The sequence below is a fragment of the Carettochelys insculpta genome, chromosome 12 (genome assembly GCF_033958435.1).
Source record: "Carettochelys insculpta isolate YL-2023 chromosome 12, ASM3395843v1, whole genome shotgun sequence".
In the NCBI taxonomy this organism is placed as follows: domain Eukaryota; kingdom Metazoa; phylum Chordata; order Testudines; family Carettochelyidae; genus Carettochelys; species Carettochelys insculpta.
In genome coordinates, this window is record NC_134148.1 from 5696836 (window position 1) to 5720595 (window position 23760).

General features: G+C 54.4%; 1 protein-coding gene across 2 annotated transcripts in view; it reads right to left on the reverse strand.

Annotated features, from left to right (window-relative positions):
- Positions 1 to 5044: 5044 nt before the first annotated feature.
- The window catches only part of PTPN9 (protein tyrosine phosphatase non-receptor type 9), a 57801-nt gene continuing 39085 nt past the window's right edge, over positions 5045 to 23760 (reverse strand). Inside the window, exons 5-13 of one of the 2 annotated variants that reach the window (XM_075006926.1) lie at positions 20814 to 20919; positions 19045 to 19155; positions 15373 to 15701; positions 14714 to 14807; positions 13707 to 13776; positions 10120 to 10198; positions 7250 to 7400; positions 6560 to 6767; positions 5287 to 5652 (exon numbers count right to left, since the gene is read on the reverse strand). In XM_075006926.1, coding sequence (XP_074863027.1) covers positions 5438 to 5652; positions 6560 to 6767; positions 7250 to 7400; positions 10120 to 10198; positions 13707 to 13776; positions 14714 to 14807; positions 15373 to 15701; positions 19045 to 19155; positions 20814 to 20919 — 1363 coding nt within the window. In that variant the 3' untranslated portion in view covers positions 5287 to 5437. Of the gene's footprint in view, positions 5653 to 6559; positions 6768 to 7249; positions 7401 to 10119; positions 10199 to 13706; positions 13777 to 14713; positions 14808 to 15372; positions 15702 to 19044; positions 19156 to 20813; positions 20920 to 23760 lie in introns of both variants that reach the window. The other variant, XM_075006927.1, reaches the window with a different exon arrangement.

Below are 23760 nucleotides of genomic sequence, written 5' to 3' on the forward strand. Positions count from 1 at the left end.
CGGTGTGAGACAAGGGAGCCTGAGCTTAACTCCTGGCTTTTCTATGTGTTCAAGCAGAGATTGCGGCTGTTCGCCCCAGCCCCGTCTCACAGCGGTGACCCAACCCCCGAAGACCAGGGGTCACAGCTGGCAGATGAGTTTTTTTTTTTTTTAAGTGCAAGGGAGACCGAGGATGGTTTTTACTGTATCGTAACAGCCCCCGAGCAGCAGGCAGAGGACTTAATGGCATGCATTTGATCGGGCCTCGCCAGCTGGCAAAATCCCACTGTTAGGAGATCAGAGATTTAAAAGCATCCCAGTGTTTTCCCTGGGTCTCTAAAACACGATGCAGGAGGGCGTGGGACTACTGGGGATCTCCCTGTTAAAAAGCTGCCACATTCTCCTCTTATTCACCCACCCCCAGCAAAGAAACAAACTTGCACTGAATGCTAAGGCTACACAGACAATGGCAAAGCTAGGGTGGCCCCTCTCAATATTCACCTGCCTGGGTCCTTGTCTAACCCTCTTCACCAAAGTATCTGAATGCTTTAGAATCACCCACAATCAGTCAGTGCGTTTGAGCCTTATGTAAGTAACTACAGTTGAATCTCTACCTCTCTTCTCCAGCACCCTACGGACCTGACCGGTGCTACGTGAGAGAATTTGCTGGACCATGTGAGGTCAATATTGTCTAGCATGTTACCAACACTTCCACTGCTTACTGGGCTCCTAGAAGACATTTAGGGGGTAAATTATAGCTCAATAAACAGCACAGAACATGGCGAGCCAGGACTGGTGGCTGGAAACAAAACAACAGGTCCACAGGAAACTTGGCCACACCCATGATGTGGTCATCCGGCTACCCAAAATCATGCCAGATTACGGCTGTTATCACAGAATCCCAGGGCTGGAAGGGACCTCAGGAGGTCATCTAGTCCAGGCCCCTGCTGCAAGCAGGATCAACCCCGACTAAGTCATCCCAGCCAGGACCTTGTCAAGCCGGGACATAAAAACCTCTAGGGGTGGAGATTCCACCACCTGTCTGGGTAACACATTCCAGTGCTTCACCACCCTCCCGGTGATGTAGTTTTCCCTCATAGCCAACCTACACCTCTCCTGTAACTTCAGACCATTGCTCCTTGTTCTGCCATCCGTCACCACTGAGAACAGTTTGTCTCCCTTCTCTTTAGAGCTCCCCTTCAGGAAGTTGAAGGCTGCTATTAAATCACCCCTCAGTCTTCTCTTCTGTAAACTAAACAAGCCCAAATCCCTCAGCCTCTCCTCACAGGTCATGTGCTCCAGCCCCTTGATCATCTTTGTTGCCCTGTGCTGAACTTGCTCCATGGCCCCACCCTACTTCTTCCCCGTGTAGCCAATCGTGTCTCCCCAGATTCACACGGGTGGGGGAGAGCAAAATTTGGTCCTGCCTCTATATAAATGCAAATAGCACCAGGAAAGGCAGCACCCAACTGGCTGGAGGCGGCTCTGGCTGCTCTCGAAATTGCCCAGCTCTGGGGTGTCCCAAGAACGTGTCTCCTGGGAGGGGAGTTGGGCCCCCCAAGGAGCAGAAGCGTTTTCTTACTGCTCGTCTCCAAAGATCCTACAGGATTTCTCTTGCTCCGAGGGCAGCTGGAACCCTGCCGCTGCTTTTCCACTCTCACCGGTGACGGGAAGAGGATGAGGCCCAGCAAACAAGGGGGTTAAAAGCTCCTATTTTGACCAACCTTCGCACCTTTCCATTCAACAGCATCATGACTAGACCAACTAGTCGTGCTCTCGCTCTTGCTGCAGCAAAGGATTGTGGGTATTGAAATAAGGTAAGAGGTGAACCAGACTTCAAGAGGTGGTTTTTTTTTTTTTTATTACTACACTGGGCCCAGGTTGTGGCCAAAGCGATTTTGGCTGGTTTTCACTGGTGACTCCCTTTCTCGAGTTTCATACATGGGGCACCGGATCAGGCCTGAGGAAAGGAGGGTTCTGGTGCAGCTCAGCTCACTTCCCTCCTGCTGCCTGCTGGGGCTTGTTTCTTTACACTATACGCTTTTCAGTGAATGCATCTCAGCGAGCCCATTAATTGCTCGGCTTCCTCACTGCACGGGCCCCCTCTGCCCCTTCCCCTGGTTCCCTCCGCCACAGATCTCCCTGCATCTATTCTCCTGAGCTGGAGCTAATGAGACCCACCTGCTCCCTTTGCCAGGCTGCAGAAGGATTCTTCAGCTCCCTGCAGGGTCCTAGCACCTGTTGCCCTGGTGGCAAAGGTTGCCACAGAAACAGCATTGAACAGCCAGCACTAGGTTCGCAAAAAGCAGCGACAGACATTAAAAGCCTTAAATGAAAGAAACAATAGCAGCGAGGGCGACGCTTTGCAGAACTTCCACCCTGGCGGGGGTGGGGGGCAGAATTAAAAATTGCAACTTTAGAAATAAATTTAAACACCTTCCCACTTAAATAAACTCTTCACAAATGTGAAGGAAAGCAACACGGACCTTGAAGCAGCGCGGTTACACTGGACGGCAGCCTTTCCCTGGTAGAATGCCACGCTCCAATAAACAAGTTCAGTGGCACCTTTATAGACTAACAGATATTTTGGTGCATAAGCTTTCATGGGCCAAGACCTGTAGGTCTTGGCCCATGAAAGCTTATGCACCAAAATATCTGTTAGTCTATAAAGGTGCCACCGACTTCTTGCTGTTATTGAAGATACAGACTAACTCGGCGACCCCTCTGCTACTCTTCCGTATGCATACGTTAGTTACAGGCACGCGTACCTTAGTGAACTCCAGCAGGCAGGCGTGTGCTAGATCCACAGGCCTTTCGGCACTTGCAGTGGATGCGTGCAGGAGAGCAGGACTTACTGGGGTGCATAAATGCACCGGTGACCCACGCCGCTCTTTGATGTCGCCTCTCCTGGGGTCGGCATGGAGGGAGGTGGTGCATGCACGTAGCATCGGGGGCGGGGGGGGGGGGGGGGAGTGTGGGGGTGTGCACAGGACATGCCTGTGTCAGGTTATGTGGTCCAATGCACAGAGCCCTAGGCCAGAAGATTGGGGTTCTAACCCTGGCTGTGACGCTGTCCTGCCAGACAGCCACAAGCAAACCACTTTGCTGGGCTTGTTCGCTACGCACCCCCTCCTCGTACATTTCAATAGTGAACTCATCAAGGCAGGGAGTGTGTATGTCCACCGCGTAACACAGCTGGGCCCTGATCACATGGGGGGCCCCTTTAGCTACTAATAAAATCCATATCAATGGTAAGCCTCAGGGTTGTGCCGATATACTTGAGCAGATCAAACCCCAGCCCTGCGTTCGTACTGAGCCTGGCGAGAGATCTGTAAGCGATGAAGGGTTCTGTATGGAAAGTCACCAATGGAAGAGGCATCCAAAATCTCTCAACCTTCGCATCCAGAGTTTGGCAGGGATGCGGGGAGTCAGTGGGCTTTGTGCATCCCTCTTCCTTCCCGGCGAGGGGGTGTTTGGACTGAACCCCACCTTCCATGCCGAGACGGACACCTGCACCCGACCTCTCCACAAGGCAATTGAGCACAAAGCCAAAGCCAGGGAAAAAGTACAAAGAGACTCACGTACCTGGGATTCTTCTGGCTGGCTGCCCCTCTTAGTAACTGACATCCTGAGGGACTATCCAGGCAAGTACCGTAAGCACGACACGCGCAGTAAATGAAGCCGTAATTAAAGCATTCGTAACCAACAGGAAACCAAACAGCAGCAGCCTGGTTCTCTCTCTGCCGCCCCAAAGGGTCTGAGTGATGTTATACCACTAAGTCCAAGGTCTGCCTAGGAGGGCCTTCACGCGCCACAAGCTTCATCTGAGGCCAAGAGGAGAGGAAGAGAGGTGCGTGCTGGTTATCCCCCAGCAGGCCTGATGGACAGACTCCCACCGTCTCCAGCCCCCCTGTACAAAGCTAACCTTCAGGCTGTCACACCCACAATCCTACCCACCCCTCTCTGCGTCCACAGACTCCCTCACTTCAACTTCCCCTTCCCGCTGGCCGAGTGGCTTCACGGACAAAGCTCAGCATATGGATCGTCTGTAGGTATATTTATACGTCAATACAAAAAAAAAAAAAAAAAACCGTCTGGCCATGCGACAGCACATGGGAACCTTTACAGTGATTGCCGGCTCTGGCTGGAAGGAGCAAACATTAAATACCAAACCGAAAAGGCTGTAAAAATAAGAAGGTGCACATTCCGAGAGCTTATTACAGTATAAAGTTTCCGAGGGCTGCTCAGTCGCCAACCTCACCTCCCTGGGCAGGGAAGAAGGGGCGAGAAGGTCAGACATCCCAGCAGCCCGTGGGGCATGGAGTCTGCGCGTTGAGTGACAGGCGCCGCCTCAGCGGCAAGGAAGGGAAAGCGGCTGCTGAGGGGTTTTGGCTTTAAAAGGGGGTTTGGGCTTGGTACTCAGGCAGCCGCAACTCACCTCCGACGACGTCTGCCTGGTGGAGACAGGCCGGCGGGGGAGTCCCTGGAAAAGCACCATGTTTACCAAGTTACCAGCATGGGTTGAGTTCAGATTTCCTTGGAAAAGCCCCGTTATTCTGACAGCCCTTCACAGCCTTCTGCCTTGCACCACTTCGTACCGACTGCCCCCTAGCGGGCAGCTGAGTCAGCTCCAGCCCAGGGAGGCTGGGTCCCCTGGTCACAGCGAGCAAGGGGAAAGCTCTGCCTCTGAAGCCCTCCTCCCAGTAAAGGCTCGACAAGACAGTGGCTGGGCCTCATGCAGCTTCTGCTCACCGCTTGGCTCCACCAGGAACGCACCAGCACAGCACACGTCATGGTCTGTGCACCGACACGCGCTAGTGAGCGGGCGTCTCCAAGAGCTGCAGCAGAGGAGTGGAACCAACAAACCAGAGCCAGGAACATCCCAACGGCAGGTTAAAACTTGCCCGCAGCAGGGAAATGTTATTACCACACTATGCCCCAGGAGCAGCTAGAATCAGGTGCGTGTATATATGAATCTATATAATACGTATGTAGGCTAGACCTGAAGACACGGAGGAGATATTATATATACACAGACATACAGACCGACACAGGTAAGACGGACCCTGGTGCCTTTCCTAAGCCCACGGCTAGGGGTGGTTCTGGAAATGGATATTTATTTAAAGTCAAGTCCTTCCGGTGGATTTCAGATGGTCCCACAAAAATGGAATCAGACCGAGGGGCAGATCCTCTTCCTACTTAGCTCTAATTACCCCGGCAAGTGGCAGCCGCCGTTTGCTTTGAATAAGGCACAGTTCAACAGTTAAGACCACGAGCCAGTGGTGGCTAGCCGCCGTTCGTCAGAACCAGCTAGCCAAGGAATGGTCGACTGGGGCCTTACGACGAAGGAATTTGGTTGCTGAAGGCTCTGCTGAATCCGGACCGGGCGTGAGGAAGGCGGGCTGGTCGTGACGGACAGGAGAGCCAGTCCCTGCCGTCGGGTCGGGTTTCGGCCTCATTAGCTCTTCTCCTGGCCTGGCCGTGTGGGAGCAGGGAGGAGCAGGCCCTCTCTCTGAGCGTGCTCGAGGATGGCCGTGTAACAGAAGTAGTACTGCTCCGGGGTCTGGATGCTGAAAGCTCGCTGCGTTCTCATCCGCATCACCGTCTGGGACACATTCAGCGTGCCCGTGTCCTGGAGCTGGGAGAGGCAGATGTCCAGCGCGCAGAAGGTACCTGAAGGGCGGAAGGGGCGGCCCATCAAACTGCCGTGCCGCTCGGACACACCCGACAAGCCCGCTCCCTGCCCCAGGACGCTGCTGCTCGTAGCCTCCAACTAAGGCGCCCTAAAACGGCAGCCCCCCTCGGGGGCTTGCTGCCCACACCCCAGGGATTCGCACAGAGCAGGGCAGAAGGATCCCCTCCCCGAGGGCCACAGAGGCTTTCAGGCTCCCAGGAGGGCGCCGCACCCTGGCAACGTGCCCAGGAGGGAAAGGGGCCCCCATGCGTGTCTCACGCCAAGGACCCGCCCGGCTGGGAGCACGCCGCCATGTGGAAGAGCCGCGCTCTGGCTAGGACAGCCCCCTGTATTGATGTTAGCAGCGGGGCCCGGGGGATTACCGGCAGCGGTGGGGGGCTGGCAGCAGGATCAGGGCACCCCTGGCACTCACCACAGCAGCAGGGGCCACAAGAGAGGAGCCAGGCTCCCCTTCCCACCTCGCCCGCAGCCGGGGGTGAGCGCAGGAGGGCTGGACCCCAGCTGCCAGCCCCAGAGCAGGCCCCTGGCAACCCTCCAGGTGGCATCTCTTGGGCAGGGGGATTCGGGGCAGGGATGCAATGGGTGCAGAAGAGGCAGGGCAGGGCCCCCAGGAGCAGGAGTGGGGCTTGGGGAAAGGCATGGAGCAGGGGAGGGGAGAGAAAGGGCCGGGGGCGGGTGCAAAGGGACAACCAGGGGTGGGGTGACCTTCTCCATGGCTTCACAGCAGGCTTGGCCATGGCGGCGGGCGGGGAGGGTGCAGTTGGGAGACAGAGGCGCTGCCGCTCTCAGCACCTCCGGGGACCGCCAGGATCGTGGCCAGCAGGGCTGCCCGCTGCTCCCCCCACGTCCTGTCTGCCGGGCGCCCCCGCAACGGGAGGCCACTACCTGTCCTGCCAATGCCAGCACTGCAGTGCACCACCATGGGTGGCCCTCCGGCGTGGCCCTTGCTCCGGGGCCCCAGGGCACTGGCCGCCACGCGCTGCTGCTGCTTGACCGCCCCCAGGAAGTCAATCAGGGTGGCGGCGGAAGACGGGACGCCGTAATCCGGCCAGCTCAAGTACTGGAAGTGGGAGACCAGACGCCGCTCTCTGTGCTGCATGAGGAAGCCCTGGCGTCAGTTCGGCGCACTCCCCAGCCCCTGCAGAGCCCCCCTGCTTGCGTGCCCGGCGAGGGACTCCACCCCTTCGCCCTCCACGCCAGGCAGCGTGAGCCCTCCCTCACCCAGCCGCCGAGCGGCCCCTCCTGCGCCCCCCTTCCTCCAGCCTTCCCAGGGTCCCCTTCCCACACAGGGCTCAGGAGCCCAGAGCGGCCGTATCCGCGTCCGACCGCCCAGAGCCAGCGCAGTCCCTCAGCACCGCACGGTCCTCGGCCTGCCAAGACTCCTTGCTCCACCAGGCCCATCTCCCTTCTCCTCGCCCCACGCCGCTGGCACTTCCTGGCACAGACCACCCGTCTCCTCAGGCGCCTGAGACACTGGAGCCGAGAGTCTCCATGGGCTCCTTTCCCACCCCCGCCACAGCCCAGTCCTCTGGCTCTTTTCTGGGGAGGTTCCTACAGTGAAGGGCCAGGAACTACCTCACTGTTGTAGAGCTCCAGAAGGGTTTTCTTGTAATGGTTCAGGTTCTCCACACCCAGGTTGGTGACCGTGAGGGATCCGTAGCACACCTGGAAATCTCTCTCCAATGGCCAGTACTGGCCACACTTCCGCCGGCCGCCCTCCTCAAGCCTATAACGTACCAGGGGGTGGGAGTGGGAGATGGGTGGGCTTGGAGGGGTCGTCCCATCCCAGCTGGGTTGCCTACTGCCCTGCAGGGCATCTGGGTCACAGCAGTGCCATGGCTTGCGTGTGCCCTGAGTCAGCACTCACAAGAGTGAGACGCCCCCGCCCAGGACGAGACACACTTGCTCTGCTGTGGTTTAGAGGGGAGGTGACACCATCCCCCAGTGCTAGGCAGCCACACGTCCAGCCGCTAAACACTGCCCTGAGACAAACAGCTGGGCCACGTAATCCACCCTGACCGGGGCCATATTTAGGGCAGGTGACAGTCGGTCATTTGAAAGTACACCAGAGGTCACATAGTAACAGAGAGAGAGCCGTGGTAGTCTGTATACTATCAAAACAAAAAAAGCAGCCCAGTAGCACTTTAAAGACTAACAAAGTAAAGTATTAGGTGATGAACTTTCGTGGGGCAGACCCACTTCTTCAGCCCATAGCCAGACCAGAACAGACTCCATATTTAAGGCACAGAGAACCAAAAACAGTTATCAAGGTTGACAAATCAGAAGAACTGTAATCAAGGTGGGCAAATCAGAGACGAAGAGTAAACATGCTTCTGAGAAGAACGAATGGACACGAAAACAAACATCAGAAAGCTCTTAACTCACAAACCTGTCAGCCAGCACTTTAATGGGGTGGGCCATTCTGTTAATGATCTGAAAGTCTGTTTTACTGAAAAGGAAGTTTAAGAATCGCCTGCAAAGAGAGCGTGCCGAGCTCTCTTTTACATTCAAATTCGATACACTGACATGTGGTTTGAATGGGGATGCCAATTACCTGGGTCATTATAAGGACTCTTTTGCATACTTTGTTTTATCTGACTCTTGACTCCCACCCCCCTCCCCACCCCTCTGCTCTCTGATTTGCTCACCTTGATAATATTTTTCTGATTTGTCAACCTTGATTACTATTTTTGGTTCTCTGTGACTTAAATATGGAGTCTGTTCTGGTCTGGCTATGGGCTGAAGAAGTGGGTCTGCCCCACGAAAGTTCATCACCTAATACATTACTTTGTTAGTCTTTAAAGTGCTACTGGGCTGTTTTTTTGTTTTTACCAGAGGTCACAGCTATTCTTCCTTTCTTGCCTTTTCATTTAAGCAAATAAATTAGGTCGCCAGCCATAGCAGATGCGGTGAGGACCACGTAAGCCTGAACAAGGCATAAATTGGCTACAATGAGCCCTGTCTGACAGGGCAGATGATAACCTTTAGGGGGCTCTCAGACACCAGCAGGCATCGGGGTTTGCAGTCATTCTGCTGTGACACAGTGGGGTGTGGGAGGATTTTATTCTCTTGGTTAAGTTGCATGCGTGTCCTGCAGTAACCTGGTGGGGGGGGCGTGTGCCTCAGTTTCCCTAGGCACAGTATCAGTGCATAGTAGTGAGGGGACTTTTGGAGTGATGACTTCTCAGACATAGGCAATGGCCCTCCCAGCTCTTTCTTCCCCAGGAAACAGGATAAGGAGGGGCCTGGCTGGTTTGAATTGGGCCTGGGCTCTGGAGCGGGGCAGTCTCATGTGGCTGGAGACGGAGGAGGACCAGGGTCCTGGCTCTGGGCCCCCTCACCTCAAAACAGATTGCACTGACTGCTCCTGGTTTCTGTGCTGACAAGCCTGTTCTACGCTGTGTCCCTGTCACCCGAGAACTTCCTGTTCTCCCTGCTGCACGGGAGTCACATCTGACTGCAGATGGGGCGGTGCTGGATCTGGTGACCCCCCATGTCAGGATACCTGCCCTTCTCAGATATGGAAAAAATTGTGACACGCCCATATGGGCTATTCCCCAGAATGTTAAAATGATGCTCCAGGCTTAATCCTAACCTCTTACACAACCACCAAGACTCAAAACTCCCAGGGGGCAGGTGTTACTGATTTTACGCATGGGGAAACGGAGGTAAAGAGGCCAAGTCACCTGAGCAAGGTCACCAAAGGACTGGGCTTCAGAAATGGAAAAGTAAGCTACAAACTCTATCGTGCACCTATAGAAATTCAGAGAAGTTTCTACACACACACGCATACCCACCCCTCTCCACATGAACTTTTTATATTCGCATCTAGGCGTGGATGGAGAGCAAAACTTTTCTCAGTGGTAACAGGTGGCAGAACAAGGAGCAATGGTCTGAAGTTACAGAAGGAGAGGAGCAGGTTGGATATTAGGAAAAACTACTTCCCCAGGAGGGTGGTGAAGCACTGGAATGGGTTACCTGGAGGTGATGGAATCTCCATCCCGAGAGGTTTTTAAGTCCCGGCTTGACAAGGTCCTGGCTGGGATGACTTAGTTGGGGTTGATCCTGCTTTAAGCAGGGGGCTGGACTAGATGACCTCCTGAGGTCCCTTCCAGCCCTGGGATTCTGTGTGTAAATTATGGCCAGCAACCAAAACGGAGCCACTCCTTGGGCAGACCGTGGCAGATGCTTTCAAAGTGCAGACCCCCACGACAGACATTTTGGGCAGCCGGTGGAAAAGGAAGGAAGCCGCACCACGGCCAGTGTCGTACCCTGAAGCCACAGGTGGGGGGATTTCAGGAAACAAAACGTGGTTACCCCACATAGGCTGCACCGTGGGCCAGCTCTGGTTGTGTGAGAAGAGACACAGGATCTTAAATCTCTGCACGGGTGGGGACCCAGGGTTTAGCTCTCACACAAGAGGGTCTCTGCCGACATGCACTCACCTGGTTGTCATGACGATCACCAGAACGTTCTGCTCCCACACCATGCGCCAGAAGTCGCCATATGTGTTCTCCAGCGGTCCTGACAGGACAGACCACCCGTTAGAAAAGGCACAAGCATCAGACTCACCAATTCTCATCCAGCACCCCAGGGACTGTACGAGTTGCACCAGCCAATCGCATGCGGCCGCCCCCAGGAACAGCCCACAATGGTAGCACTGGGACCCCTGGGCGCCTGGAAACCAGCATCGAGTGAAAACAACCACCCCGAAGGGCTGCCGCAGAACCTCGTGTGGGTCACTGAGGACCCACAGAAGAATTAGCTCTAAATGCACATGTAGTCACTCCAGCTTCACCAACGGTTGTGGGGGTGGCTGTTACTTGCCCCCTCTTCCCATCCACACTGCAGTCACTGCCCCCGAGCCAGCACGCGCGGCTGGAGAACATGGCTGGAGCAGGAAGGAACTGAACAGAACCAGGACATCGTCACACAACCTCTGTCTGTATGGAGTCTCTCTCGAGTATATAACCTCCAGTTGATGGATCTTTATATTAAGTTACATGAAAATGAAGGTTATAGGCAGACAGGCTTCCTGCAGAGGTGATACGAAGATGACCTAAACAGTTTCTCTGTAAGAGGACTGAATAATACGAAGATATACAACAAAGGACTTCATATAAAGTTATATGACAATGAAGGTTATATATAGAATCATAGAACCCTAGGGCTGGAAGGGACCTCAGGAGGTCATCAAGTCCAGCCCCCTGCTCAAAGCAGGATCAACCACCACAAAGTCATCCCAGCCAGGAAATCTCCAGGGATGGAGAATCCACCACCTCTCTTGGTAACGCATTCCAGTGCTTCACCACCAGTCTGGTGAAGTAGTTTTTCCTAATATCCAACCTACACCTCCCACTCTGTAACTTCAGACCATGCTCCTTGTTCTGCCATCTGACACCACTGAGAACAGTTTCTCCCCATCCTCTTTAGAGCTCCCCTTCAGGAAGCTGAAGGCTGCTACTAAATCACCCCTAAGTCTTCTCTTCTGTAAACTAAACAAGCCCAAATCCCTCAGCCTCTCTTCAATACAGAGGTTGCATGACAAGGATCTTCACTCATGTGAAAACAACACAGAGGTGAATCTCCACTGTAAAACAGAGACGTTCCTCCTCCTCATGTAGCCCGAACGCATAAAATGGCCAACAAGTTTCTCGCTGGTCTGCTGCAGATCTGCACCCCGTGTTCCTAGCCCCCCTTTAACTACCAGCCATGACTCAGTCGCTTGCAGCCAGCCCTGAGGAGGGTTGTGAAGAGCAGTGGGGTGATGTGACAAGCTTCTGGGGAGGCCTGGAGGGAGGGTGGTCAGTTTGCCCCAGGCCCCGTGATGGGGGAAGGGGAGAATGTTGCATAAACGGTAAGAAAGCTCTTTATGAAACAGCAGCTGGGCTGCCCCGGGTAGATGGCTGCCACCTCAGGGCTGGCCAGTGCCACGCCGTGGGCTGCCCTGTGTAAATGAGGCATGCCCAGCACCCTGCTCGTGCTCCCAGTTGGCCAACAAAGGGACAACCTGGAGGTGAGGAAACATGGAGGTAAAAACCCAGGGAGTCAATCGGGAAGCCGGAGGGCAGCGCTGGGGACAGCTGCTGAGGCGCTCAGCAGGTGCTCCTTGGGAAGAGAAGCACTGGCTGGGAGATGGAAGGAGAAGGGTGAAGAGCAATGGGTGGGTTGGCTGGCCGGCCAGGGCCAGAGAAGGCTGAAGGCAGGAGGAGCGGCAGAGGAGCTTGGCTGCTGACATCCGCCACCAGGGTCGGAGAAAGGCTGATCCAGATGAACCGGGGGCGTGAGGGATGCTCCCGCAGAGGGGAGGTGGAGAGCTCTGCCGCCAGAAGCCTGCTTGCACCCCCCGGGAAGGGCTGTGGTGACAGGCCGGGGACCAGGACAGGAGAGGGCCGTGCAGGACAGCTGGGGCCCGGCGAGGGACTCCGGGGCTCTACGTCGCATGGATTACGCAGGGGAATTCTGAGCTGTGGCTCAGGGCGGTGCTGTGATGCAGTGCAGGGGATGTCTGTGATGAATTAACCCTCAGTTTATTTAGGGGCACATGAGGCAGATGCACCTGTCAGGGTGCAACGGGGGATCCCCGGGTGCTGCTCCACAAAAGCCAGCTTCCACTGCCACATGCGCCCCAGGCTCCTGGAGAGCAGCAGGGGAACTGACAGAGCAGCAAACACCTCCCACCCCACTGCTCAGCTGGCTTTACTGGTGGGGATTTTGTTTGTCTCAGGGAAGACCATGTGATCACCTTGAACACATTTCTTTGGGGAGCCACAGGGGCGTCCGTACTCGGGCAAGGGCTCTGGAGGAGGCAACGGCACAGGAGTGATTTGATGCTTACCGAGGAGAAAATCATTTCTTTGTTTTTTTAAAGTTTGGCTGCATGGACAAATCCGCCATGACGGCCTAGCTCTGGGAGGAACAATCAGTTTCACACATATAAAATGGGAAGGGACTTCTTAGGATGGGGCACTGCAGAAAGGGATCGAGGGTCATAGTGGACCACAAGCAGAGTACGAGTCAACAGTGGGACGCTGTTGCAAAAAAAATGCAAACGTGATTTGCGAGCAAGCCATGAGAAGGCATTCTTCCACTCTGCTCTGCACTGATCAGGCCTCAGCTGGAGTGTTGTGTCCAGTTCTGGGCACCGCATTTCAAGAGGGAGGTGGAGAAATTGGAGAAGGTCCAGAGAAGAGCAACAAGAATGATTAAAGGTCTAGAGAACATGAGCTACAGGGGAAGACTGAAAGAAGTGGGCTTGTTTAGCTTGGAAAAGAGAAGACAGAGGGTACGTGACAGTGCTTTCAAGTACTTTAAAAAGTGTTACAAGAAGGGGGTTGAAAAATTGTTCCCCTGGGCCTCTGAGGACAGGACAAGGAGCAGTGGGCTTAAACTGCAGCAAGGGAGGTTCAGGATTGTCCACTAGGAAAATAACTTCCTAACTGTCAGGTTGGTTACACGCTGGAATAAATTGCCTGGGGAGGTCGTGGTATCTCCATCACTGGCGATATTTAAGAGCAGGTTAGACAGACATCTACCAGGGATGGTCTAGACAGTACTTGGTCCTGCTGTGAGGGCAGGGGACTGGACTTGATGGCCTCACGAGGTCCCTTCCAGTTCTAACGTTCTGTGATTCTATCTCTGCCGTGCCCTGACCGACAGCTCCATGACTGCCCCATAGGAGTAACAGGAGATAGATTTGCCAGGACCCCCTTCCCTGAGACCCTGGGCCGTGGATCATCCCTCAGAAGGCAGGCAGATGTTCCGTAAGCCCCAGGGCAGCGAGAAGGACGTGTCTATTCCATGGCCCGTCCCTGCTTCTAATGGCACCTTTATACCTGGTGCCAGCGGCCAGAGAGGGGAAGGCTGGGACTATCTACTGGGCACAGAGAGGGGGAGTGCAAGACACACTCACCCCCCAGCCTCTGGGGGTCTGAAAGGAGCTGCGTGCGAACAGCGAGGGGCCAGCTGCCTGCCCCACCCACGGGCCCCACCACAGAGCGCTGACCCCATTCTCTGTTCAGCAGGCGCTTACCTTGCGTCCCAATGTATGCGTTCCTTTGCTTGTAGCCATCCATAAAGCTGGCATTGATGTAGTCTGTCAGCTGGAAAGAAAAGGGAATGCAGACCATTACCTCTTAGGGCATAAAGCCCCGCCCCCGGCTGGAGGAGGCCCCGCCCCCAGGGCATAACACCCTGCCCCCGGCTGGAGGAGGCATGCCCAGGGTTGGGAGAGCCACCAGCTGGGCCACAAAAAGAGTCTTATGCACACAGGTTGGGAGAGACATAGATGCCAGGTATTCCCAGCCCCTCACCGGAGGCACCTCCGCCAGCTCAGCCATCGAGCAGAGAGTGTTCAGGTTTGTGCCAGTTTCAAAGCACTTTGCTTCTGACCTATTCTAAAACAATCTGCCCACGGCCCAGTGCTTACAGCCGCTCCGCTGCCAACACACAGGCCTGGTGTACTGGGGCAGTAATGCCAGGGGACCTGCAACCTGCTCCCACCAGGCTGGCCTCTCCTCCCAGGAAGGGATGCGGAGGCTGCCCTGGGACGGGCTCTCTTCATTCCCTCCCCCAGGAAGTGCAGACATGCTGAATGGATCTGAAATGTCCTTCTCTGGCAAGGGCCCTCTCTCCAGCCCAGGGACCCAACCAGTGCTCCCTGCAAGCTGGGTGCATGTGTGGCCACTCCAGAGAGATTCAAAGGCTGCCCAGGTGGTTAGCAGAACGCCCCCAGCCATGTTGTTTTTCTCTGGGTGGTGCACATCGGCACTCACCACAGTGCACATAAAATTATTCCACACATGGAAAAAATTCTACACCCAGACGGGAGAGATTAGAGGGAACACGGGACATTGGAGGGGTTTCTGGCACATTCTGAGGCGTTGCTGTCCAAACGCCAGGCCAGGAACGGCCCTCAGGCTGACCCGGCTGGGAAAACCACCCTCCCAAGCACACAGGCATGTAACCTGCTACCCAGGAAGGAAGGGGAGGGACTGGTCAGATGGCTGAGAGCGAGGGAAATGGCCCTGCCCTGCTTACCTCAGAGCGGCTGTACTGCTTGGTCAGCTTCACCCGAGTTTGGTCCAGGCATGGCACGTCCCCGTATCGGTTCTTCTCCTGGTTATATGGAGCTCTGTGGGGCACAGGAGGACAGGCAGGACACGTGAGGTGGAGAGAGCAGACTGGGAACAGGGACGGCCTCTGTTCTAGATCACACCATGGGCCTGTGTTTCAGCTTTGCTGTCCGTCAGACCCAGGGCCTTCCTCTCCTAGGGAAAGACCCGTCTATTGGGCTGATAAGGTCAAGCCAACACAGAGCTCCTCTCTCCGGTGAGTCGGGCAAGGATGCCGAGGATGTGGCTTTATTCTCCCACGTACTCTAGGTTGGCACTAGCAAGTCAGCAATCCGACACTGAGCCAGGCTGAACCTTCACCACTGCCCACAGCTGACCTGCGGCCCTCTCAGCTGGAGGCCCTGCCCTCCCAGGCCATGGAAGAGGAGGCTGGGCTGGTGGCAGGTCTGCTCTCCTCTGGCAAGGCTGCTGAGAAGTGGATACGGGCACAGTAAACCGCATCCTGGTCTTAGGAATCCCATTTTTAACCTCGTTGTTATGTAAGCCATCCTTCCGCCCTCCACCACCCACTGCAGACTCCGACACCGCCACGGCCGTGCCTCAGGACCTTCCGTGCGTACTCACAGGGAGCAGCTGAAGGTCCCGGCGGGACTCCTGCGCCGAATGTCCTCGTACTCCTCGTAGATTCCCCGCTTCTGCTTTCGGTTCACGTGGTCCATCAGCTGATGGACAGTCATGCACTTGGGCCCCGGAACGTGCACCGAGCCGTTATCGCGTGGGGAAGCCAGCGGCACCAGGATCAGCTCGTCCAACGGGTCTGGGTGGCCATTCTGCTGGGGGAGGAACCGGCAGTTCCAACTCAGAGGGTCCAGCTTGAGGGATCCCCCAAGGTACTCGGGTAGACACTCCCGGGGCAGGTGTTCCTTCAGCTCCGACATCTTCACCATCTGTACCTGGGGGACCAGAGCGAGATGGGATGGGGTGAAACACAAGCCATGCGTGGACTGGACACGGCCCGCACACGGGAGACAGCAGGCAGGTCGGAGGGGACATAATTCTGCCTAGCTAAAGCTATGAAGCGAAGCGATAACTTCCCCGGTCCTGAAGCCATCGTAGGGCCTGGGAAACTCCTCACACCAGGGCCCTTGAGCAGCTCCCTGGCGTAGCAATCTGTTCTCAGGGAACGAGGCTGCTCTGGCAGTCTCCCACGGGGGGGTCTGCCTTTCCTCTGCTGCAGGACTGGGGTCTGAAGCCCCCTTTCTCCCCTAGAAGGCTGAATTTGCGATGGCTGCCCGCACTTCAGGAGGGTGTTCTTCATACAAGGCTCCTGCTCCAATCAGGCAGATGTAGGAGGGCAGGTCCAATCCAAAGCAGCAGCATCATAGGACCCAGGGAGCATTAAATTCCAGGTTCCATGATATTTAAGGACACTAATGAGGCTGACAAGCCGTACGTCCTCTTTGGCTGAGGAACACGATTCACACGACCATCATCGTTTCGATAGTTATCTGAAAGGACGCCTTCAAGGCATGCACGCTGCCCACACAGCTCTGCCTGCTTTGGGGGGCTGTGGGAAGCCCGTACATTTCTGTGCAGGTTGAACCTCTCTCACCCAGCACACTCAGGACCTGACCGGTGCCGAACGAGAGAACGTGCTGGGAAGTCAGCATGTACAGCAGTATCACCAACACTTCCCCTGCCTACTGGGCTCTTAGAAGACATTCGAGGGTAAATTACAGCTGAACAACCGCACAGAATACTGAGAGCCAGGACTGGTGGCTGGAAACCAACTTTATAGACCATGGGAAACTTGACAATGCCGATGGTAAGTGGTCATCTGGCTAACTAAAAGCATGCCGCATCATGGCTGTTTGCCGGACGAGCGCATTACGGACTAGAGAGGTTCAACCTGTGCTTGGAAATGCAATGCTGCGCTGTTTCACAGTCTGAACACACAATTTCATTTGTGGATTAAGAGGAAGTTAAAAAACTGTCCTTATTTTCGGAAAAAGAAAGAAATGGCTTCAGACCCCAGAGGATGAACAGAACTCGTGGGCTGCCCTAGAAATTGAAGGTGAAGAGTATTATATGTATTTTAGATCCTACTGGCCAATACTCAAGGTCAGGCCTCTGAGTGAGATGATTGTACCATATCACCTTCTTGAAAGCGAAAGTAAGGAGCTGTATTCCTGACAGTAAATTTGGACGACAATATAAACACCCTAGCCATTGGAAGCAATGAAACCCCCTACATCACTTTACTGCCTGTAGACTGTGTTGCTGCGTGAGAAGGGAAAATCTAAAACAGATAGCACATGAGCACGATACAATCCGCTCTTGCAGGAAAAGCCCAGAAGTCTAATCAAAGGGCTGCAAATTAAACCCCTTCCGTTTAGCCTATCAGAACATGATCAGCAGTATGCTAATTGCCCCATGTCCCGCCCAGAAAAATCAGGCCTGGGTCTTTAATTTAAGGCTACATGTGAATTCTGGTTGACCCCGTACCAGCAAAGCATGTACATGCGAGTAGTTACACTGCTGCTGATGGCTTTATTCACCTACTTAAAATTCCTTGGCTTGACGGTTGGGCCCAACGGGTAGTGGTCAGTGGCTAAATATCTGGATGTCGGTTGGTTTCAAGCAGAGCGCCGCAGGGCTCGGTTCTGGGGCCGGTGTTGTTCACCATCTTTATTAATGACCTGGACGAGGGACTGAATTGTACTCTCAGCAAGTTTGTGGATGACACGAAACTAGGGGGAGAGCGATAATCCAGAGTGACCTGGATAAATTGGAGGACTGGGGCAAAAGAAATCTGATGCGGTTCAACAAGGAGAAGAATCCCAAGCATTGTTACAGGCTGGGGACTGACTGGCTTAGCAGCAGTACAGCAGAAAGGGACCTAGGGGTTATGGTGGATGAGAGGCTGGATATGAACCAACAGTGTGCCCTTGTAGCCAAGAAGGCCAACGGCATACTAGGGTGTATTAGGAGGAGGATTTTGAGCAGATCTAGAGAAGTGGTTGTTCCCCTCTATTCAGCACTGGTGAGGCCACATCTGGAATAGTGTGTCCAGTTTTGGGCCCCCCAGTATAAAGGGGATGTGGATTTGCTGGAGCAGGTTCAGTGGAGGGCAATAAAAATGATTAAGGGGCTGGAGCACAAGACCTATGAGGAGAGGCTGAGTGATTTGGGCTTGTTTAGTTTACAGAAGAGAAGACTTAGGGTGATTTAATAGCAGCCTTCAACCTCCTGAAGGGGAGCTCTAGAGAGGAGGGTAAGAAACTGTTCGCAGTGGTGTCAGATGGCAGAACAAGGAGCGATGGTCTGAAGTTGAAGAGGGAGAGGTGTAGGTTAGATATTAGGAAAAACTACTTCACCAGCAGGGTGGTGAAGCATTGGAACGTGCTGCCTGGAGAAATGGTGGATTCTCCATCCCTCGAGGTTTTTAAGTCCTGGCTTGACAAGGTCCTGGCTGGGATGACTTAGTGGGGGTTGATCTTACTTGAAGCAGGAGGCTGGACTCGATGTTCTCCTGAGGTCCCTTCCAGCCCTGGGATTCTATGATTCTATGCATGCTTCCATGCTTTGCTGCACAGCAACCCAAATCAGGCGATGGGTGGCTTCTTACACACACCCTCCCACACGTGATAAAACCCATCTAACGTTCGCTTTCAGCATCATTCGTTTACCACCTTTCTTGTATGGCTGAGAACAGGGTGAGATTGCAAAAGGGCTCAGTTCTGTCTTAAGAAGCTCTTCCTACGTGTTTCTACAATGCCTGGCACAACGGGGCCCTTGATGGGACTGGGGCCCAGGGGTGCAGTTCTCGTGCACATGAACACCAAGGCAGGAGTCCAGCTGGAGGCTCTTGGCCAAGCGGAGACCACGTCGCTGCGCCGACTGAGTGCAGGTGAGGCTGTTTGCGCAAGCACGGAAGCACTTTGGGACGGACGCAGGCAGGCCCAAGCGAGCGGCCGTTCTCGCACTTTCAAGCATCAGGCCCGTTTCTGAGCACTTAGGGCTAAACTGGCTGTGACGGAGGGCGCTCCTGTTTGCAATCTCCTGCAGGGCAGATGCTGCAGCTGCCGAAGGCGTGGGCTGGCACGCTAGGAAAAGACGACCCCGCAGCCTCTGCTGCGGCCCATCGATCACACGACATCGAGGGGTGCCTCAGTCTCCCTGCGTGACACACCCTGGTTATGGACAACTTCCCCAGAGCAGGGACTCGAATTCAGGGCTGGTTTCCACGCGCCCCCTGCCAAACGCCTCCACACGCACACAGCCTGTTTCACTCACCCGTTCTCGCAGCTTCTCTTTCAGCAGCAGGCTGATGATGGAGTAGGGCACTCGGAACCACATGGGGGCGCCCACAATAAACACCTTTTTCAGCCGAGCGGGGAAGGCTCCCTGCGGATGGCACAGGATGCATTTTAAAACCACCACCTCGACCCGTGCTTTCTCCTTCCTGCTCCCAGCCAGCAACTCATGCTCCGACTGAAATCAGCCAAAAGGGCCCCACAGTAAGAGGTAATTTAATTGGAGGAAAGAACATGCTGCTTTGATTATTTTCTTGTGGGCACATTATAAATGCCAGGCTGTGTTACACACACCTGGAACTTTGGAATCTTTTTTCCCCCCTTAAGGCTTAAGAGTTATATTGTTCTGGGTTGTTACGGTTTTCCTGTATGGACACAGAACACACTACGGTTGTGGTTTAATTGTCTACGCGTTTATAAGGCAAGTTTTGGGGTGAAATTTCCATGAGTAATACTTCCTTTCTGGCAAGCAGTCATTGTCAGGATAGTGGAAACAAACATGTCAGAAAACCCTGCATCTGTTTTTAACTACAACATGCTCAGCCACTGTCCCAGGAAGCAGATGTATAGTAACAGCAAAACATGTCACATTAGAGAGTACTTTACAGGCCCAATCTAAGCTCAGTCAGTGGCAAGATTCCTACACAAGGCAGACAATGGACTTTGCCAGGCCCTGGGTGGCTCTGGGTTCCTGAGAGAGGCCTGGCCTTGGGTGGAAGGGTTGGGGCTAGATGTAACACGGGGTCTCTGGTGGTTAAAAGCAGCTGGGAGCTCTTTTAAACTGCTGGGTCCCAGGGCATCCGCCCCTTTTGCCCTCCCGCGCCCCCGAAAGTCAGCAGGCCTCTCCCGATGAATTCCAGTGGGTCTGACATGCCCAAAACAATACGAACCAACCCTCCAAATGCCCACAGGGGAAACCACAGTTCTCGCCCTTTACAGATGGCACCGTTAACCGAAAGCCATACACCGCACCGATGGCAGATCTGAAACCGAGATCACATCCCAGTGCTGTCTTGTGTTCTGCTCACTAGACAACACTGCCTCTCAGTCTACGTAGCTTCGGAAAACAAATTAAGCAAAGCCAAGAGACCAGTGTTGGAAAGAAGTCACCACAGAGGTAGTGACTTCCCACAAGTACCCCACCCCCATTCTTTTTGGTTTTAGCCCTGGCAAAGGGTTTGATTCCTGTTCTTGTGAAGAGGGGTGATGACTGAGTGTTCTCAACTCTCAGGCTCTACAGGAAAGCAGGGCTCAGTGAGAACAGCTTCACTCTGCAGCCGCTATCTTGGGACATACACAGCCATCTCATCTCTAAACCCGGTGTTATTCCCATAACACCTCTCAGAGGCAGACAGTGCCCTTGTACCCATTTCACAGAGGGAGAACTGTGGTACAGGATGGATGATGGGACCTACCCAGTTTCATACAAGAAGTTTGTGTCCATGTCAGGAACAGAACCTAGATCCCAACCTGGTGCCCTGCTCAGCAGGCGAGCCTTTCTACCCCCGGCAACAGCTTGCACAGTGGCACAGGGAGGAGAGCCTCTCCTCCCATCAGTGCCAAAGTCCCCTCTATTCCCCCACCCCACCCACGTGTGGAATAAATTTCGTTCTGTGCACCGAGGCAGGTGCAGATGGGCCCCCCAATAGACACACACGCTGCCAGCTGCGGGGGGCTGTGAGCCCTCTGCTAATCAGCTGAGCCACACAGAGAACACCGACCAGCTCCCACTTCCCCCCGGTCCTTTACCTTCAGCAGGTTGAGGATTTTCTTGCTCAGGTCCAGCTCGAAGTTGGTGTAGTGGGAGCCGGCCATGTCATAGATGAACACCAAGCCGTTCCTCTGTGTTTCGAAGCTGGGTAGAGGCGGGAGAGAGACAGAATTACATGCTAGAGGGGGGTGAAGTCATGGTGCACCGAGAGCCTTAAGGCTCCGATCAGCCCCTTCTCCCCAAAAGGGCTTTAATCCCTGAAGTACCACCACGACTGTTTCTTTTGCTATTCCCTCTACACAACAGAGGACAGACCCTCAGCTACTTGACACCACAGAGGTTCCAAACCCAGGTTTTAGGGCCGGAAAACAACATGGATGCTCGCAGGTGGTATTTGCACAACACGTTCTTGGCTTTGACGGCAACACGGTAACCCCCTGCCGAACTCACATGGATGCCTGCAGGATTGGCATCCATGCATACCGCGTTGTGCTGAACCGGGTCCTCACCACCCTGTGTGGCGCAGCCCCCCGCATTCAATATTATGGAGAGCAAACAAGGAGGACGCTGGGCTCCCAGATGGTACGTTCTTCTTTCCTGGAACCAGGTTGCATATGGCTCTTGCAACGTCACATTGCTCCTACAGAAGCACCAAGTCTAACGAAGGGAGGGAGCTGGCCCTGTTGCTTTAAACAGGATCTGGCCAGTCAGAAAGCTTAGATCGGTGTTTCCCGATTTCATTTAGCTCCCGAAACCCGTCTCAACTCAAAAGAACTGTGCAGAACCCCCATTCTCAGGCTCTGCCCCCCTCGGCCCCAAAACCTGACCCCCATCTCCCGGCTTTACTTGCCTCAGCCCCCAAATCTGTCCCATCCCCTAGCTTTATCCCCATCCACAGGATTAACCCGCCTCAGCCCCAAACTGGACCCCAGGACTAACCCATCCATGGCGCTGGCTGGGGAGCCTACGCCGGGCAGCCACGTGCACCCAGTAGAAGAAAGGCTGGCGTGGAGGCGTCCCGCTGGCAGGGCTGAGCCGAGCCATGCCCACTGGAGGGATGTGGCCGCTCAGGCAGTGGTGAGCGAGGGGCTCTCTGTGGCTCCCTGCCCTGCTGCTGCTGAAACAATGGAACTAAATTCAGTTGGTTTAACAGCTGGATCCCTCCCGCTGCCCTGCCGGCCAATAAACCAATCGCATTTCATTCTACTGTTTCAGCAGCGGCAGGGCAGGGAGGCACAGAGGAGTCAGCTCTAGCAATGGAATTTTCTCATGGAACCCTAATTTTCACTTCGCAGAACCCCACTTGGGAAACCCTGGCTTAGAAACATACCACCTGCAATCAGAGGGTCTGAAAGAACTGCCGGCCCCAGGGCAAGGGGGGGAAGGAGGGTGGGGTTTCTCTCTTGGAGGGGGCGGGGCCTTGGACGAAAGGGGCGGGGCTAGCCTCTCTTCCCACCAGCCCTTCAGTGCCATCTGTCAGCAATTTAAAGGGCCTGGGCTCCAGTCACCACCACTGCTGCTGTAGCAGCTGGGAGCGCCGGGTCCTTTTGAATTGCAAGACATTGTGGCAGCTTTCCCCGCCTCTCATTAGCAGGCCTGCCTGCAGTGCAACAGTTCATGACCTAAGGGGGCCAGACTGCCCCCGAACTGCCCCTCGTTTTCATAACTGCAGCCTAAGGACCAGGCCAAAACCACAGTGTGGTAAAGTGATGCATTGGGAGACAAAAAACCCAGGAGCTGGTTCATGCACCTGGAAAGGCACCTGCTGCTCATTAATTATGCCCTGCTTGAAATTCATACTTGCACCACTCTGTACAAATAACATCTTGCCTCTAGCCATCAATAGCTTCAGCTGTGGAAAAGAATACACGCAGCAGGTAAAAACCTGGGGTTTCCCCCTTTGCGCCTACACCAAAGTTCCAATTCAACTGAGAAATCTGACCCCTTCTCTCTTGTCTTTGCGATACACAAGACAGAGCAGGCACGCAGCTATGGCTGTAGAACGCACCTCTTTGCAATATGAGATGACTGCTGGGGCTCTCCGAGCTCAGGCGGAGCTCTGAATTAGGGTGCACGGTTGAGCTGGGTGTAGTGGAGAACTTGGAATGTCCAGAGTCGAGGGTTTTCAATGTTTATTTCGGGGCGTGTAGCTGCCTGTGGGTTACTGGCTGGGGTTTGTTATCTCAAAGCTGAAATTAAATTGAATGGGTAACGTTGGCCTGTGGGGCAGGAGGCAAAAGCCAGCTTGGGGATGGCTTCTGGGAAGGCTGGCAGCTGGATGCAGCAGAAAAAGAAGGGGATTTTTTGCTGCTTTGATTTACTGGCTTGGTGAATGAACCCGTCACCTCCTGCCCCCGTTACGGAGTATTCTGATGTTGCTGAATGGTTATAACAACAAAAGTGCCGGTCTAGATCAGGCCAGCGCCAGCTTTTGCCAGGTTTCTTGTTATTGGATCGCCCGCCCAAAGGGAAAACTTATACTTACTTGACTTTGATAAAAGACAGGCAACTCAGGGCATACAAGAGGGGAGGGACAGCTGCTTTGTCCTGTATTCATACAGCACCCAGCAGAGTGGGTCTGCAACTCCAGCAAACACACACAATTAATAACGGCAGGTTTCTCTGCCTTCCAAAACTCTTAACCTTCCTATTGTCTCTGGTTATGTACAGCGGTGGCCAGTCCTTTTCCGAGCTCCGCTCACCCCCTAAAACGATGACTTTCAAGGCTGGCCCTGCCTGCGGCCTCCGCAAAGGCATCTGAATTAGTTTATCTGTAACTACAGTCAGGAGGCAAAAGAGCAGCCAAAACGAAAAGCAGCAACGACAATTCCTGCCAGCTGAGCGCTATTTGAACTTTGTAACGCTTCAACCCAAAGGAAACGCAAACCTTCACCAAGGACTTTCACAATCCAATCTATTCCCCCGGCACTCAGCGTCACAGCACACGGACCATCGGCGAGTTCCGAGCAGAACTTTTCTCAGTAA